Source organism: Pocillopora damicornis, chromosome 10 (assembly GCF_964200805.1).
Source record: "Pocillopora damicornis chromosome 10, jaPocDami1.2, whole genome shotgun sequence".
In the NCBI taxonomy this organism is placed as follows: domain Eukaryota; kingdom Metazoa; phylum Cnidaria; class Anthozoa; order Scleractinia; family Pocilloporidae; genus Pocillopora; species Pocillopora damicornis.
The window spans coordinates 9811607-9830955 of NC_142679.1; the positions used below are offsets into that span (position 1 = coordinate 9811607).

At 37.0% G+C, this 19349-nt stretch overlaps 2 protein-coding genes across 3 annotated transcripts in view; one reads left to right on the forward strand and one right to left on the reverse strand.

Annotated features, from left to right (window-relative positions):
- Nucleotides 1-1545: 1545 nt before the first annotated feature.
- LOC113674630 (TBC1 domain family member 16) lies at nt 1546-18172 on the reverse strand. Its single transcript, XM_027191117.2, has 5 exons — nt 17313-18172; nt 13984-14132; nt 7423-7557; nt 6616-6802; nt 1546-2698 (listed from the first exon to the last, which is right to left on the reverse strand). The coding sequence occupies exons 1-5, from the start codon at nt 18018-18020 to the stop codon at nt 2207-2209; spliced, it is 1671 nt and encodes a 556-aa protein (XP_027046918.2). The 5' UTR covers nt 18021-18172; the 3' UTR covers nt 1546-2206.
- Nucleotides 18167-19349, forward strand: part of LOC113686977 (putative tRNA (uracil-O(2)-)-methyltransferase) — a 38820-nt gene continuing 37637 nt past the window's right edge. For both annotated transcript variants that reach the window (XM_089184373.1, XM_089184374.1), the window contains exon 1: nt 18167-18686. In XM_089184373.1, coding sequence (XP_089040499.1) covers nt 18221-18686 — 466 coding nt within the window. In that variant the 5' untranslated portion in view covers nt 18167-18220. The remainder of the gene's footprint in view (nt 18687-19349) is intronic.

Genomic DNA, 19349 nt, shown 5'->3' on the forward strand with positions numbered 1-19349 from the left:
CCCTTATTTATTTATCAAAGAAATAACACTACAATGATACTATTGCAATAGCTCATCACATCCTCCTTAGCCATCGATTTAATGGTTAGGCCACCTTGTTTAGCAGCCATAAGCCTAGCAATAATGCCTTGTTTGCATAGAGTCGTACGCTGTGTCTAAATGTACAATGTTCTCCGAAGTAACTTGAAGTAAAGTTTCTTGCGCAATTTACGGAATTGCTTAAGTTCTAAAATGATTTCGATCTTTCCGATCAAATCATCCTCGATTGCTTCCTCATAGTTCAAATAAACTGATCAAAACTAGCTCATTGAGACTGTCGTCACCGTCGCTTTTACGACTTTGAAGTTCTTTTCTTTCCGTTGTTTGTGAGACCATCAAGGTTATATTTTGATGGTGGAGCGAAAGAAAGGTAACACCAGCGTACGATTTTACACGACAGATGCCATTTTGAAATTGATCCCGGCAAAAATTTGTCTTTGCCCCGCCTCCCAGACAGATGAACAGAAGGCGATAGCACGACTTTAGCGAAAGAACCAAGCTTAGAAGGGGAGGCAGGGGATAACGTGTAACAAATCTCAGAGTTTTAGATCCATTTCTAAACCTCACAGCTTGACTGGCGCCATATCATGAGGCAAAAACGTGTCTTTGAATCAGAACTACCTTAGGAATAGTGGCAATTAACGATTTCTGTCGGCAAGAATGTACGGGAAAATTAATGGCATTAGCCAATGCTATTAATGTTGGGGTACATACGATATGTTTGTCATGAATTCCGCTCAGACCTCAAACATTCCACTTTGTGTTTTGATGTTTTCTTCATTTTTAGTTTTGTACCTCAGAAGTGTGTGATGTAATTGTAATTGAATGGGGAGTATCTTTCTTTAAGTGAAGGGGGGGTTAAACATCAGGCAAGTTAAAGCCTCGAATCATTACAATGTGGAATGCAATGCTATTGTGGGGAGGGGTTAAACATATCATGCAAGTTAAAGCCTCGAATTATTGCAATGTTGAATGTAATAGTGTTTGGACTGTATTAATTACTCAGGCTTAAGCTTTGAGTTGTGTTGTTCTAACGAACATATGTATTCACATAACAACACCAACTTTACATGGGTAACTCATCACAACGTGTACGAAGTTTGCATGTTGCGGATATGAAAATGCAAGAACCGTTTTACTCCGGCCTGAAAATGGCAAGTTCCCAACTCTTTCTAACTTTGGCCCTTGGTCATTATCACCATTCCTTTTTACACTTACTGCCAATTGAACTCTACTACCAATGACATCTGCTATCTAGCTGCAATAAAATCCTTGACTCCCAAGTTTCTTTTCACCTCCACTCCCTTTACCTATAAAATGATTGGTTCCTAAAGTATTAATGTCCTTTTCAGCAACCTTTTTAGTGCTAAAATAAATTGAAGAGCAGTAAAAACTGAGTGGAGCTGCGCTTTAAGTTAAAGTTCATAGAAATCAGTTTTTTCGAAAGTTGAATCCCATGCGACCAATACAAGATTATACAAGCTCTGAGCAAGAAAATAGCAAAACTTAACCTCTGGAGGTGACGGCACCTCTGTTTATTATTTAAGTCTTTACAATTTTTTCAACAAACACTGCTCTAAAATGGAATGTTAAATAGGCTTCCCAGACTTTCCCCTCCTGGGCAGCAACATCGCGAGGATTAATAAATGCTCCCTATAAAGTAAGACATTTTAAAATAATCGTGAACATGATCTACTAGAAACATTGGTGGTTAGAGGAATTTTCCTTCAATGCATAACCCCCGTTGGGAGCACATTTCTCATAGGTACTACTATCCTTGAGCGCAACCATCCAATGATTCTTTTATTTTTTTAATCATTTACTTAATTCTCCAAGATCATGGCCTAACGCACTGAGTATACTTTTCAATTCAAAGAGTATTACTGCCCTTTAGTGACATACAAATTTGAAACTTGAGTAAAACCTTTCTCTCCTCTTCTCCTTCAAAACACTTGCCTGTATCCAGACATAAAAAAAATTGCTGACAAAACAAAAAAAACAAAAAACATTTTTATAGATACAATTTTACATACATATTGTTTCTCACATGATGTCAAGGCTGTGTTTATGAAAACCAGTGAACTACCGGCTACAATAGTCTACCAAGCAAATCCACTGGGACTTGACCTTTCATTTCACACATTGCATTCTATTAGAGGCAACTCCCTCAGTTACACAACTTTGATTCATCGTGTAAATATACACAACTATTCAGACAGTCACACTGAATCTTTGGTAAAGGAGCACTGTCCCAAATTCCTGGACCTGACAACAGCCTACGCAACGAGCAAGGAATTCCAGGTAACTGACGAAATTTTAATAAAGAGTGACGTGCCATGCGCAAAACCCTTGTTCCATCCATCTTCATGGAGAGATCCGTAAAAAATTGCAACATATCATCTGCCGACAAATTCTTGTCAACAACAGGGCCTCCATATTCCTGAAGCATGGCGACACACAAGAAAATATGGAAATACTTGGTTTGATAATGAGACCAACAAGCTTCCCACATTTTCAAAACTTCTTCATTAAAGAATTCTCGTTTAAAGGAGAGAAGAAGCCAGCGGTGACAAAATAACATGTCCATGGCATCGTCTTTTAGTATACAGTGCGCATAAAATCGAGGAACTAGGAGACGTAACAGCTCCCGCAAGTAACACTAAAGGGATGAGAGAGAACAATTACCATTAATAATCACTAAGGATGGGGTCTAAGTCTAGTTTTTTTCACTTAAGATCGGCCAATAAAAATCCATAACTAATTTTGCAAACCTCCTCTTCCTGAAATATCTCAAAGCAAGTTGAGGGCGTCCACTGCAACTGAAAGTCAAATTTGGGCTAGATCTATTAAGAAATCCCTCTGGTAATACCATCCTCATTCTAATTGACGGAACCTTAAGGAGAAACGTTTATTGTCGTCTCGTCACAAGTCCGCGTGAGGATTTTAAACCTGACCTTCGGATTTTCGTGCTCTACCATTGAGCTGGGCAACTAAGTTCATATGTCACATGCGTCATGCGATGTACAAAAAACTTCACGCGTAACTCTCGCAGTGCTTCTCTCCACCCTGGAATATAGATGGGTGCCAACGAATTTTCAGGGAAGCCCGATGAAGTGCCGGGGGTAAGCTTGCGATGGACTGGGATCCCATCCAGAGGGGAGTAGCAATACTCCTCGTTGCTTCAAGCTACATGAATAAGCTCCAGCTGGGGGGCCAATGAGCCCAAATACAGACTTTACCTTTACCTTACTAGTTAAGATGTTTCAAAAGAGATTGAAGTAGGTTAGAATGCCCCCTTCCCCAATTCAATGTTAAAAAAATTACAGGAAACAAAGTTCAACATCATAAAGAGGGAGAAGGGGTTAAAATAAGAATACTGGGGCTAAAAGTTGGTATACTTTTCAAAAATATTACCATCTCAGAGATAATGTAAACAATTTGCTCTGATATTTTTAGCTCAGAGATGGTGGGCATCGACTAATGTTTCAAAGGTGAGTACAGATCATTACAACCCATTACTTAAAGTCACCACTAGTCTCTTGATGGATATTTATCGTTCCTTCTGGGAACACTTAAACAATCCAGAGAGGTGTCTTTCATAAAGTCACAACATTTTATGAAACTGGAATATACTGAAGTCTTCTGCATAAATTACATGATCGAATTGACAATATAAACATGCTTAAACAGCACCTAGTTGCAAATTTTCAGTTACATTCAGCGAAAACTCTGGATGTTTACCTTATGGAAAGTTCAAAAAAATTTTTATGAACTTGCTTTTTTACGACTGTGCATTAATTTAACAAAAATGATGACATTGCAAGAGGGATTCCTCAAGCTATCCTGACCAAATTTGACTTTCAGTAGCTCTTGACTAGAAACTCTCAACATTCTACAAAATATTTGAACTGAAAGAATAAAGGAATGAAAAAAAGTGAGATTATTATTTCCTAAACTGAGATTAATAAACAAGAAATTTGTCTGCAAATCTAGCATGATTTTGCTTGCTTACTTTACAAATAATGTGGATTAGTCACACACAACACATTTGGAGTTCATATTCATTAAAAGGAATACTTAAAACTTACACTTGCAGGCATGGTAACATTGTTAAAAAATGAAGCACTACAGACATTATTCTGATGTTAAACATTGTCTAAATTTTGCTGCTGGCTTTAGTTGTCCATGGAGGGTTTCCTTAAAAAATGGTTTAGAATTATTTTTGTCTAGCTAGCATGCAAGGGTGGATGGATGAAATATTCTGTAACCCTGATGGCAGCAATTTATCAGTGGATATTCAAATTCATATTTTGGGCAATATTTTGCTCTTTAAGGAAAGACCTGGTTATCAAGTGTGCAAACACCCTTGCATATTGTAATCTATCAAAGAGAAGCCCAGTTCATCTAGTTTGGAATTCATGCTTCAAAACCTGTTTGACAACGGCAGACAAGGAGAAAACACTCACTCCACCATATGTATAATCAGCCAATTTGATGCACTGCAAAACAAAGGAAATCTTCCACAGGGTAGAAAAAATTAGGGGGATTTCCTAAAATGGGATTCAAGGATTCAAAAAGTTGAGAAAATACTAAGTTTTTTTCAGCCTTAAAAATAGGGAAAACAAGTTTTCTCTAACAAAAACATTGTTTGTACTGTAAGAACGTTTTTTAACAGCTGTAGAAGAAAATGACAAAATTTGGGAAACATTTCAATTTAATACACATTCATCAAAATGCCTATGAAACTATGATGGCTTCAGCTAAGTACTCCAAAATGAGGACTGTCATCTCAGCCTTACGACTCATAGCCAGGTGAAAGAAGCTTGATTTCCTTCATAATTCAATGAATGCAATATAAACTACATGTACCTGAGTTTTTGGTTAAAGCATTTTGTCTACTGCAGAAAGCACATCTTTCATAATCCCAATATACAATTTCAAGTTCAAAAAGAGAGGTTGAAGAAACAGTTGAATCTGAAGCTGATTTGTTTTCTTGGTGCCAAAAGGACTCCCTTTGGGTACTGTTCCCTTATTTGTTTTCCATGTAAGTTGTAAGCATTATTTAAGAGCCAAGTGAAATCTACTTCCTGCAGATTGGTTAGTCTTACCAGGGTCCTCTACACCTCTGGCCAATGAAATGCAGGACTTAATGTATTTATCATTATCATTGACATATTAATGTGCTCCCCTAATCCAGAATAGGCAATTTTTGCTTCTATTAGAAGTATGTATGCCTCTAACTTCCAGTAATTTCCATTGCTTTTCTTGATATTCTGACTCATTTGGATACTTTACTCACTATCCTCTTCAGCACTATTTTCCTGAAGGTATCAGAAGATGAAACAAGGGAAAAGTGCAGAGACAGTCCAAATACAGTGCAAATGCCCACAAAAATTTGATATTAGTAATAATACTTTTAGATAAATACTACTGTGATTTGTGTATCCCCAACATGTGTTCCTTCCCCCCCTTTGCTCTGACCTCACTTTGATCTCACTCTAAAGTGTTAAAAAAATTAACAAACTGGGGGGCCTCCTTTACAACTGATTTGTTTGAGCTAACATTAGAGACCTATACTGCTCTTTGTTTCAAAAGTGAACTTTTTAAAATACATACTACATAGTATCAATTTTCATTTATGGCAAACAGAATTATATAGATTTATATATGTTCAGCTGTATCACACATCTAACAGAAACTGTGCAAAAGGGAATACACATATGGGAATACACATATTTCTGAGCCTTGAGACTGAAGTTTAAAGGAGTATTCGTGGGATACCCAATGGCACACAGAGAGTTTGAACATTTATACCAGTAGTATGTTTGTGTTTGTGTTTTGTACAAACACATTTTTTGAGTCTTGATGTGATAGACTCTCATCAAGGTTTACTTATTTCATCAGAGTATGTTGTGATGTAATAAGAGGAACATGTAAGTAGGTAAGATATATAGTAAAGACATTCATTCCAATTTCTTGCAAAAATCCCAGTTCTATAGTGCAAATGAAGCTATGTTGTTTTATGGCTGATTATAAGCAGGTAGAACAATTCCAAGAATTTGAAATCCAGAGCAAAAAGGCTTTTACATCAGGTTCTAACAAAAGTAAGCAAGCTCAGTATTAACGGTTTTTGTCACTACAGAGCCTTCAACCTTTCTTAGATGACTTGAAAGGCTGCTCAAGGCCCCAGTTAAAAAAGGGGTTTCCTGAGCAAATAGTTGAAATACACTTTCAAGTAGGAAATAATCCATTACATTTTGATATGAAACATTTCAGCTCTCACTAATTTATACATTCAATGACATCTTATGCATTATATATACTCCCACCTACATCCAAATTGTCTGCAATTTTATCTGTTTACCAGAAACTTTAGAGTTTGGAAGTAACACATTGTATCAATATGCCACTGGTTCAGTTTGTCAGAGTCTTACAGCTCAGCCTATGAAGACAATCCAACACATTGCCTCAACTAATCTAAATTCTGTCAAAAAATTGCACAGAATTAAAAATGATTGGTATGCCAATTTTTCTCAATGGACAAATTTGAAGTTAATTTTAAGTTATTCTACTTACCAGTTGGCTGTCCATAATATCATCTTTGGGTGATGTCACAAACACACTCCTCTCCATCAAACCAACAAAGCACCAGAATGCATCAACCTCATCTTGAACCACTGCCAGAACAGTTGCTAGTAGGTCTGACATACCTTGATTGTATCCAACCTGAGGATTATGTGTTGCATAATTTAAGAGTATGTTCCTGTAGTAGAAATAAATGACATGAAAATAGACTCAATTGAACCAATCTCAGTTTATGGTGATTTTCCATTACATGTACAATGTATTGAGCATAGCGCTTCTGCTTAGTCAACATACTAAAATTTGGTAAAACTGCATGCAGATAGCTATTTGAAAAAGGATTTGAAATTGAAAATAATACATGTTCATCACTAGCTAGTGAAAATACCGAGCTCTTATGCTTCACAAATGTCAAGCTTTCTGATGACACCAAAACTAACCAGCTGTTTGATGGATTTTGTTAGGCATCATTATCAAGGACAAAGCTCAATAAATATTGCATAAAGGAAAAACAAAAAAAGACATTTCAAGCTCTATGGCATCTTTAAGGTAGCCACACCAACTCTTCATTTGTAAAGGGATAAGAGGTGCACCATAAGCAGGCTAGTTTTCATGCGTGTAACTTCAAGAGTTCAACAAGGTACCCAAACATCAAATATTTTCACCAAAGTTTTTGGACACATGCAACTGACTGGTAGTCTATGATAATCATCATTCTATCTATTTATTAACTTTAGCATGCCATCCTGTCCCCAAACTAATGTATTACATCTGTATTATTTGGACAGATGTTTTTAATACCTCATAATGGTAACATTTGGATTATCATTGCCAGCAAAGTATGGATGGGATCTATCTGTGCGGACAACATCTTTGTCAACAATGCATTCAACAGTCTTCCAGAATTTGTGTTTTTCGTCTTGGTTCTTCTCAAGTCTATAATGAAAAAAATCATAGCCACTTTCTTATTTAAGTAATATAGTCTGTAACTGTCAAACTTTTGTCAGCCACTTCATTCCACAGATTTCACTGAAATTGAAGTCTTGTTTTAGGGTCCTAATCACAAAATAAATATTACAAAGTTCCAGTTATTTTTGCTTTGCAAAAAAAAAAATGGGAAAGCTCACTTGGTCTGCCATACTTGCCTGCCAATATGGTGGATCCAAGGTGATATTTTGACTTCAACTCCAGTCCCATTGTAAAGATTTCATAAAATCTCATGATTCTCATAAAATGATCCTTTCTTCCTCTTAGCATTTATTGAAACAAATATGGAAAATATCTGGTTTGAACAACATATTGTAAACATAAATTCTAAGGTTGCCTCAGGCCATCTTTTGCAAAGAAAAAATTTACCCAAATTAGTTAACTAATAACTTCAGTGTTACCTTGATTAAGAAGATACCATTTACCACAAAAAACATCTGTTCATAGATGAACAGAGTTCATAAATAAAAAAATGAAGGAAAAGAAAACTGTCAAGTAAAAAAATATATCAACCAATAAGGACCAAGCTATGTTTGGGGCCTGGTCCTAAGAGCTTCTAAATAAATTTACTAGTCAGAAGAAAATAGTTTAAGTAGATTTTTGTTCAGGAAGTTTCCCAATGCTGGTCCCAAATACTGCTCAGTCACCATGGATTGACAATTTTTCTTCTTTGACCTAAATTTCTCCTGTTTTTATATTAATGGCATCAATTCATCCATAAACAAACATTGTACAAAGTAAATGGCAACTTCTGAATGGAGGTAAAATTGGAGATATCAGGCTTAAAGTTGGGGTAAATTTACACTGTTCATGGTGGCACAAAAAGACACTCAAACATTCAGATAACTTTACATCATATTTGTCCTTTACCTCATTTTTCTAATAAATTTAAAGAAAAAGGTAGATCTCTACATTTATTTTAAGAGATGTTAAGAAATCTCTATGAAAGGATGCAAGTTGAGGTACTAAGAACACCTTTGATATACCATGTTGGTGGGTAAGTATGGGCAGACTAGGCCAGTTTTATCAATTTTTTAACAAGCAAAAGCAACTGGAACTTCTAAATACCCATTTCGTAATTACGACCCTTAAATCAGCCTTCATGCAAAATTTCAACTAAAGCTGTGTGGTTAGGTGGCTGCAATCTTTAGAAAAAGTTAAAAAGTTACAGACTTGCAATGAATAAAATATATTGGACCCTGTGTCAAGTGGATCCCATATAATGGAAAAAGTGAACTCTAAGCTCAAGTCCCAAATACTTTCTTCCATACTTACTGTAAATTAAACATAGATTTAGCAAGAATAAAGAGAACATCAAATTTAAAGGCTTTTGCTTCATGAAAGCTGTTTTCAGAGGAAGATTTTCCAACTACACTAGTTTATTCAAGAATTACTCTGTTATCCCTGTGTAAATCTATTAAGTTCTTTAACAGGGTTACAAAGGACAGTCATGGTTCATCACATTGGCTTCCACCAAGGTATGCGTGGGAGAAACTCGCCTTGATGAACTTGCTATCTCAAAGAAGAGGGCAATGCAATGGACAACAGATAAGAAGTAGCCACATGAAATCTTCCAAGAAAGTCACTCCTACCAATTACAACAGGAAACAACCACCTCCACAGAACATCTTGAACAGAGCAGAGCAGTTAAATATTCAATTTATCACCTCAGATGAACAACAGCTAGAACACTGCAATTACCAAAAATCACATCCTACCCACAACCCATCCAACTGTGTAAGGATCTCACCTACAATGTAAAATGTATCAGTCAGACCTCAATTTTTTTTTCCATCTATGTTGCTGTCTAAAGATTGACAAAGTAAAGGAAGCTATCATTAAGCTAGTTTAGACCTAGCACTTATTACCGAAACTTGGCTGCAAAGTCATATTCAAGACAATATTGTCTCTATTTCGGGTTACAACTTTGTCCACCTTGATAGGCATTATGACACTCATGGGGGCACATGCATATACATCAAAAACTCCATCAGTTTTCAAGTACTGACAAAAAGTTTGAAGTAATTTGGCTGAAGCTATGTCCCCTGCAACTCCCCAAGGGATTGTCTTGCATTATTATTGCCAATGTTTACCATCCACAGACCAACAAAGGCGCAAAAGACTCAGACATGCTGAACTACCTCTTCAACTCCACGTTGGCCATCGAATCTCCTTCCCAAACTGCGGGATTCTAATAGCTCACAATTTCAACAGGCTTGACATGTCCTGCTTTTGTAATGCCTTCCAACTCAAGCAGATTGTCAATCATCACCAACATGACCCCATCTTCACCAAAATGAAGGACTTCTACAAGACCCCCATCAAACACCTTACCTTCGGCCTCTCAGACCATGCCACCAATGAGATCCATCCCCAACTCTGACTGCACAAACCAAAGACCTAGCAATCTGTGTGCCACTATACACACCCAAGCAGAAAAATTGAACTTGGTCGCTACCTTTGTAAAATCAACTGGTCCCTGATGGAGAGTATGCAAGGTTACACATCAAAGCTTCAACTATTCACCTAAATTTGCAATGAACAGTGCACCAATTTGTATAATGTAATAATTTCCTCAGTTGATCACAAACTTTCATTCTTACTTCCTCCTAACCATGAGAATCCCTACAATCTTAAGAAAAAAAAGAGGGTATGACCTTCCCCAGGTGTGCAACAACCATTTCCAGCACTTGTTCATCCCTGCAATGTGTAGATTAGCAAACAACAGCCTATTGTAAAGAAGGTGCCACCAACTGAGCCATTCAAGAACCTGCTTTATCAAGTAACAACTATGATTCTCAGGTGGAAATACTCAAGCAATGTTTTGGCAAGACTCAAAAGATCATCTCTGCACACATGGAAGAAATCCTAAAATTGCAGCCCTCGTTAACTGATTGTCCATTGTCTCTACGATTGCTCTAGGATAAATTAGGCACACATGTGTGAGGACTATTTTCTCTTGCAGGAGTATGGCAAATTGTTTATTCCAATCATGTCATAAACAAGATACAACTGGAATCAAGAGATGAGATATGGAAAATGAATGAGCTGTTGGACTCAATCAAAGGAGAAAATGAAGTGCACAAAGAAAGTAAGGCTGTCAAACATAACAAGTCTAAGAATGAAAACTGCCAAACCCTGGTTTGAATTCCTCATGATCGATTCATACAGGCAACACACTATTTACAGCGGAAAGCAAAGAATTCTAATTTTGATGTGTTTATTGCAATGGGAAGCATTACCCAGCCTCCTGTATGGAGCTTTGACAATCCCACAATTGAAGAAGCATTCTTCAGAGGGATAATAAATGTTTTATTTACCTCAAAACTGGCCATGATGCAAAGAATTGCTCCTAAACAAAGAGATGCCAACACTGGGATGGAAAACATCCTCAATCCATAAGCACAAGAATGGAAACCACCACTCAACAGGAACGCCTGCAAAGTCTATGCCAAGGGGAACTGTGCTTCTTCAAACAACAAGTTGTAAATGACCCAATTCAATTCCTGCATGTGTGCTCTTCAACAATGGAAGTCAACCATTGTATGTCTCATCAAGTGTAACCTTGTCTTAATTTAAAGCCTCTCAATTCAGAAAAACTGTGCAGTAACACCTTTGGGAACGTGAAACAGGAATGCAATGTCATAAAACTGTATTTACAACAGGAAATCATGAAAAATTGGAACTGTATGTAGTGAACTTCACAGCAATCTGTTCTCCCTAACCAAGCAAGGGCAATGTAGGTGACTATGTCCATTCAGAAGGCCTGAATTTGGATTCTATTAACATTTAAATGGGCTCCGATGGCCACAGGGACTTTGTGATGGGAGATTACACCTTACATGATCAGGGTTTGACTGCAGTTTACAGCAAATTTGGATGGTAGTTGTCCAGACCAATGTATGATCAATCATCTAACAGTGTTGTTACCTCCAACCTGATTATTTCTGGTGAATGCCATTCAATGTTTGGGGAGCAAGATGACAAATTGGTTGGGAGCTTGAAGAAATTCTGGGAGTCAGAGTGTGTCAGAATAATTCCAGAGGATCAATCAATACATCCTGATAAACAAAGGCCAGAAATCCACTTAGTTGCAACTAAGAGGTTGAATAACCATGGAATAGTTACCAACTGAGAAAAACTGACTGTCATCACTGCATCTCAAGTTGAAAGAGGAGCCAGATTTAGTAAGGAACTATGACAAAATTGTTCGAACAAGAGCAGACCAGAATCACTGAAAGGGTTTATGATAAAGAATCAAGCAGTACAGCTAACAGCAGCTGAGTTTATTAATCACCACACCATGCAGAGATCAGAAAAATTGGCAAAACAACTAAAGTGCAAACAGTTTACGACAGGTCAGTGAAAGCATCTAAAGAAGAACTGTTTCTGAATGACTGCTTAGAGATCGGCAATAATTACATTCTGTTCATATTTGTCAAGCTGGCAATATTTAGAAGCAACCTAGTTGGACTTACTGCAGACTTCAAAAAGGCTCTCCTAATGATGAGCATCAAAGAGGAAGAACAAGATATGCTCCACTTCCTGTGGTTTGACAAACCAGAACAAGACAGACCTAGAATTGCACGATTTTGATTCAACCAACTTTTGCTTGGATTGTGACCATCACCTTTGATACTCCAAGCAACAATTGCTTATCATTTACGTTTGTACAAACCAGAACTGGAAATGGCAGTGCTACTCAAGATCATATTAAGTTGACCATCTGCTTTCTGGAGCAGAAATGACAAACCCTTGATTCTATTTTAAGAACTTTGCATTGGCAAGTTCAACTGGACAAATTCAAGGAATCAGTTGAAGAAATTCACAAAACCTTTTATTGGAATGACTTGATGACAACATCATGCTGGATGAAAATCAATGGGTTTGGGAACAGTAAATGCAACACAGAGATAATGAGATTCACTAATTTAAACTTCCACACAAGCATGGCAACACTGTCCAGGTCATCAAAATCCTGCTGATTTGCCCTCATGTGAAGCAAAAATGGTGGACTGGCCTGCAATTCCTGTTCTGTACCTTCTGGATACCACATGGTCCAAGAATGGAATGACTCATTGTGAAGATGAAGCCACGCTCAAAGAAGTTGTTGACAAACCACCAGCTACTGTTCACTCCTTTGTGGATACTTTACCAGTTCTTCAGAGAAAAGGATTGACCAGATCATTGATATCAACAGATTTCGCCTCCTAACAAAATTCCTTTGTGTAAATGTTCTTGAATTGGAATAAAGTTGCCAAGGTAAAAATTGCTAAGATGGAAAGAGTGAGATTAAGTGCAGCAGAATTAAAGGGAAGCTGAACACTGTTAGATCCGATCAGTCCAAGGGTCATCCTCCTTCAAGGAAATTGCATTTCTTCTGCGTAAAGATTACTGCTACCCCTCCAATGTATGTTACTCAGTTTGGATTGTTCTCAGATGAAGGTGTTCTCAGGTGCAAGGGGAGACTGAACAATGCACTTCTGCCTGTGAACCCAAAGAACCCCATTCTACTGCCATTTTGGTGAGATTATCTTGCCATTCTGCATCAAATTTCTTTATTTCTTGTTCTAACAGTCAGGCATCTCTTTTACTTTCACCTATTGACTTTTCTCCTTTTTATCTTTCTCCACTCATATTCTAGTTTTAAATGCAAACAGACAGCAAAGATCTCCATGTGCAAAAAAAGGAGGGGATGTTTACACCACTGAGATTAAACAACCTGGATGTTTTGCCTCAAGAAACCCTCTGAGTGTCATTTACGTTGACATGTTGTAATTGACTATTCACACTTTGGTGGGCAAAAGGATTCAGTTTAAAAATACCTTTTTGTAAACAACTGTGAGTATTTCAATATTTTATCAAAATTTTTCTTGGAAACTATATTCAAAATAATTGTGCTTAGTTTGACATGAAGAAAAATAATTTTTTTTAAAAAAAAAGCCCTTTAAGGTTTATCATATCCATAAGTGTTGAGCCACACACCTCAATTTTTAATTTTTTTTATTATTGAGCAAAAATTAAGTAACAAAAGTTAAAGCTTTGCAGTGCCAGTAGTAGGCTGTCTCAAAGGTGAATGTTTGGACTTACTGAGTGATCTATTTCAATGCTACAATGTCACCTTGAAATGTTTGGCCAAGCAGAGGCCATAGAAGTGAGATGACAGAGCTGGGATAAATTGGTATATTTCTTGGCAACAAAAGTTAAGGAGGAACAAGATAAATTACTGTCTTTCATTTTTGCTCAATAATGGTATAGTGTTAATGATATTACAATGTGCACTAGTGGTATAGCATACAATACTGTCATATGTTTTCCTGCGAGGAAACATTAGTTTGAGATAAATCCTTAATATCTTTTTAAATATATTCCTACCTAGTGCCTTGAATATTCAAGTATTCTCTTTTCTTGTCATTCCGTATTTCTTCTCTTTGTTGGCTTGATGAACCAAAAGGAAGGTAATGTAGGAGGAATTTCCAGGCTTCTCTTCTAACCTCAGGACTCAGTCCACCAAAAAATGCTGCCTATTATATGTAAAAATAACGCAATATTTACCAATTATTCACCAAAAGAAAGTGTCAAATGGATTATTCCACAATAATAGCTGAGCCCTAGGCAACTGATTCTTCTGGTAAAACCCAACAGTTGAGAAAATGACCCATATCAGAACCTTTTATTGTATTTCTGTCTGAAATGTTGTATGTACCCCATCTTTAAACACTATCAAGTAGTCTGAGCCAAATTCAGCTTTTGGTAATTCTACCTTTTAAGTTATAAATGGGCTAATGTAGTATGTCTACAATGGGGTAGCTCAAAGAGGGCAGAGAGATTCTTCTTCCTTTTCAGCACTTGGGCAAACAACCCAAAAATGGTTCTGTGATGCATACATGTGTAGCCTATGACCTGTATAGATCATTTATTGATTTGTTGTTATACTTTTAATATTAACTATTGCCGTGTTCAAATACTAAAGAATCTAATATAATTTTTTAACTAGAACCTGAACAGCTTTTCTGGGATTATCACAAATATCTATATTTGCATCTAGAATTAATAAATTTCTTGAAGATATGTAAGGACGCTGTGGACTTACAGCAAACTCAATTGTGTTATGATTGTTGGTGTATCCATCAATAAAGATTTATCAGAAAATTTTCTCCTAACATTTCAGGGTGTCAACAAAAGTGTTTTTGCATAACACAAAAATAGGCAGCCAATGGTTTCATGTGTCACCTGTCAGTATGCATAAAGTAGCTGTTACTAGAATCAACCAGGGTTCATAAGGTATCTGGTCACTTCACCCCATGGTCATTTCAACCCCAGTCAGTTCATTCCAACCAAAAGTCAGTTCGCTCTATAATCGAAGTCACTTCACTCCATAAAAAAGTTACTTTGCTCCATGTTACAAGTCAAGTGTATATATGCATACAAGATTGCATTTGCCTAACTGATGTTATATGATCTTGATGATGTTTGTAATTGCTTGTTTCACTCACTCTAATCTCTCTCTGTCCCCCACGCCATGCCATCATTGATCAATGGTCAATTGAATTTCAAAAACTGTAACCCTGTAGAGTATGAACTGTATGTAAAAAACTCTTTTTTAAACATGTGTGTAGTTCAAGGGGTAATTCATCCAAGGACTTAAAAAGCAACTGAGATCTGGGTGTAGTTAGAGAGCAATTGAGTCTAAATATCTTTTTTTGATTATGTGCGTTGTTTAGCATTCACTTGTAGCACTTACATAGCAACAAAGTCAAACAAAGTCTGTTGATTGATTGATGGCCAATTGCATTTAAAAAAACTTTGTAAACCATCTACAGTTTCTACCCTATAAAGTTTCAACCACCTGTAAAACTTCTCCAGTTATATTTGATCTTGACATAGTTAAGGAGCTATTGAGTCTTAATATCTTTGTTTGATTTATTGCTTGTGCAGTTGCACAAGACTTCTGTTAATAAAGACTGTATTGTTGTCAGTTTATTGCCATGTATACCAACACGTAATGTGTGAACTTATGTTAATTCAAGGTGAGATTTTTTTTTGGCACAATGCACTGACTAAGTCTTTCAAAGACTCATTTATTTGAAAATTCAGAATCAGACCTTAACCTCAACTATTTATGTCTCAAAAAGGTCCTTAAAAGATTTTTTATCACTCTTAGATTAGTGAACTTGCAACATGATGCCTTAAACTGCTTTCAGTTTTCCAGTTCAACTTTATTAATTAAGACTGTATTGTTCTTTTCTTGTCACATCTACTTCCCTTGCACAATGACTATGTGTACTGGAGTGAAATAATTATTGTATGGAGCAAAGTGACTTCCATTATGGAGCAAACTGACTTTTGGTTGGAGCAAAGTGACTGGGGGTGAAATGACTGTAATTAGTTCATAATGGGTCCTGTTGCAACGTCATTCAGTGATTTCCTAGTTTCCCACCTTTGCATAACACTAGCATATTAAAATAAGTTTCCCACCAATTACTAAAATTTTTCTAGAGAGTGTCTCTATGTCATTTCATACAAGTATCCTTACTGTCAAACATATTCCTGCTGCCCTTTCTTTGTTTGATCTTCATTTACTCTGTTTGTTATCATTGTACATGACTGTTATTTGTCATTTCTTCATGTATTTTATAAACCACTAGTTCAGTAATCAAATTATGAAAATCTGCTAATGTGTTGGCTACATCACTGTCAAGCAGATGTTACCATAAGCAGGAATAGGCAATGGGAAAATGAAATGCAAAATTGAAATCAGAAAAATATTTAATTTTTTTAATTTACTTTTTCTAATAAGTAACAGATATTTTTCATTGATATCCACATTCTCTTTCAAAAACGTGACAAGCAAATTCAAGGAGTAAAAATCAACTGATGATAAGAAAAAGAGTGAGCTATGAGGAACAGATAATGTGCAAGGAAAAATATACAAGAATAGTTTCATGCAATTTAGAAGGTATTGTTCATTATCTTCTTTACACCAAAAACAAAATTTCAAACAGTGTTAAGATATTTTTAGCTTTTATCTTATTTCATTATTATTTCTTTTACAAAAAACTAATGGTTCTGCAGGTTCTACATGTTCTGCTGGGTACAGAGATTCCACAGTTTAGTACCACCCCACGTTTGTTATCTGAAGCTGTCACGCAACATAACCTGGACTGCAGTCTGATCAAGTGCAGGTATAATAACGAAGAGCTCTACTTGCAAGCAATAAAACAAGGAAATACCGCAGGAAAATATTTCACAATGGGCTTCATCTTTACATTATATCAGTAGAGGTGCAAACATGAGCCCCAAACATGCATTGACGCAGGGGTAAAAATTCGTCAGATTCGGTCAAGAAGAACAACGAAGTTGAAGGAAATTAGCTGTACTTTAACGAATCGAACGCTCCCAAATAATCTTTGGTAACTCCTAGTCACTAAGATGAAACTAATATTTCAGCAAAAGCAATTGTAAAACTTTGCCACAAAGTAACGAGAGGAAAACAAGGGGCCCTCGGAAAGAATTCTCGACAGAAATCCGGATATCTATCGGGGCATTCCACGGCACTGCGGGGTTACACGATTCGTGTTTTAAGCCGCACAAAAATGCGTTCAAACGCATTCTAACAGAACCTACAAACGGCTGACGGAGTGTGCACTGCTGATTGTGCTCCCTCCCAATTCTGTGTAAATTTGAATGGTTATGGAGCTTACCTTACGAAAATTCATCACGTCTTCAATTCGACCACGATCATCAAATAATTGTTTCCATGTTAGGACGGTCATCGGGTCAAATCTTCCTTCTTCCGGATGGAAGCCTTCTATAAGACTTCTTTTCGAAACCATGGTAAAACTTTTCTTTCGAAGATCATCCTCGTCAAGAGGATTTATGTCCCTTGCACACCAATCCCAAAGCTGCAAAACCTGAGTGATGCGATCAAGTCCACCATGATGAAAGTGAAATACCTTGTAGTGGTTCTCGTAGTTCCCGATCACTAATTCACCACAGGAGTCATCTTCTTGTTTATTAAATAACCTGACACTTTTCATTTCGCTGAGATCTACACTGAACTTCTCTGTGCTTCTAGAAATATTGGAAATTTGTGGTTCCTCCGTCTCTCGAACATCCATTATCTGATGATCAGTTGTTTCCGGCTGTTCATCAAAAAAGTAAGCATTGGGTGTCCATGCAACCAACAAGCGGACAAGTCCACTTCGATGGGTGATGGATTTCAAAGTAAAGTATCCTGGAGAATGAGATTCACTTAAAGAGGAAGAATGGACGCAAACATTGTTTTTACAGAACAAAACTTCCTCGCTTTCGCTGGGGTCATCTTCACTGTCCAAGTAAAAGGAACTGGGAATAACAGAATCGAACACCGCAGCACCCTCTACCGCAAACTTGATTAGATGACTCAGCATCTCAACTGACTACCACCAAAAACCAAAGGTAACTTACTCTGCATAATCAGCTTTATGACTGGAAGCCGAAAAATACACACTGTGCTTGATATGAATGTCTAAACGTCTACATGTCTTCCACGGCCGACTACATCTTTAGAAATCGTGACGTCACTTGAAACTGCCAATACCCGAAAGGTCTGGGTAAAAGTGTGTGCAACATGGCGGACGTGGATGAAGGTTTCTTTATGGAAGGATGGAGAAGTGTTCATTCTTCAGTCACAAAAGCTGACTTTTGTCGTTTCCAAGATGCAGTGAATGTATGGATAGAAAGACCAAATGTTGTAAATCGTCGTGTGATGGGCGCACTTATTGTGAAGAAAATGTTTGTTAAACGTTTGACTGGCAGTGATCTTGGGGAATTTTTGTCTCTTTCTGATGCTGAAATCAAGTGTTTATTTCAAGATACTGATTTAGAAGGTGAAACATGGGGGTGTGAAGGGGGTGATGATAGTTTTGACCCTGACGATAACGAAGTTTCTGGTTGTCATGAAACTCAAAGTTTGTCGAAGGATTCAGCAGTGCGTCTAGACGGTGAAGAATCAGTTTCCTGCATCGTTCGCAAGTTGATACCGAGACAGGCTCATGTTGAATTGATGGGTGCCATGTTCGAGTTGGTCATTTTAGGTAGGTAAAGTAAGTGTCCATGCCTGTGTTGAGTCTTTTTACACTATATGTGATACTGATAAGCCAAGTTGGAAATAGCAGAAAATGGATCCATCTATTATAACGGCAAATCAACAGTGCATGTGCATGGATAAAGGGATAATTTTCTAAAGGAACATCAATGTTTAGGGAGAGGGTACAGCTAGATAATTCGGTTTTATCAACTGAGTTGATATCGTAAATTTCCCACCATAAATAGTTTCTAAAGCTGACATTTTTAGCGTTAGCCCTTCGTTAGAGGGGTACAGTGCAATGTCTAGAACAACTGTGTCGAAAAGCAGTAACCAGTCAAGTCACACAAAAGTCATCTTGCCTAAAGTCAAATTGCCTGAAACCAGAGTTATTTCAAAATCCCTAGTCATGTTGCTCAAAGAAACAATCATTTAGAAGGTTACATTTACACACTACAAATAGGCAATAAAGTTGAGAAATCTTTATAACTCAAACATCATGAAGTCTTTGAACACACAGATGGTCAGAATTAAACTGTGTCTGAGTAAATTGGCTCTAAGAGCATTTTGGTTCATAACGAAGTGAAGTGTTCTTTGTTTGATACACAGTTGCTTTGTACCCTCAGAGGTTTCATACCCAGTCAATTTGAACCCAAACATTACTGCCCAAATT

Bases quoted from the DNA above. Each gene is read 5' to 3' on its own strand.
- LOC113674630 (XM_027191117.2), bottom strand. From the start codon at position 18,020: ATGCTGAGTCATCTAATCAAGTTTGCGGTAGAGGGTGCTGCGGTGTTC. The intron at 14,133-17,312 runs GTAAGCTCCATA...TACATATAATAG, and splicing joins ACGTGATGAATTTTCGTAAG to GCAGCATTTTTTGGTGGACT. The intron at 7,558-13,983 runs GTAGGAATATAT...TTTTCATTATAG, and splicing joins TTGAATATTCAAGGCACTAG to ACTTGAGAAGAACCAAGACG.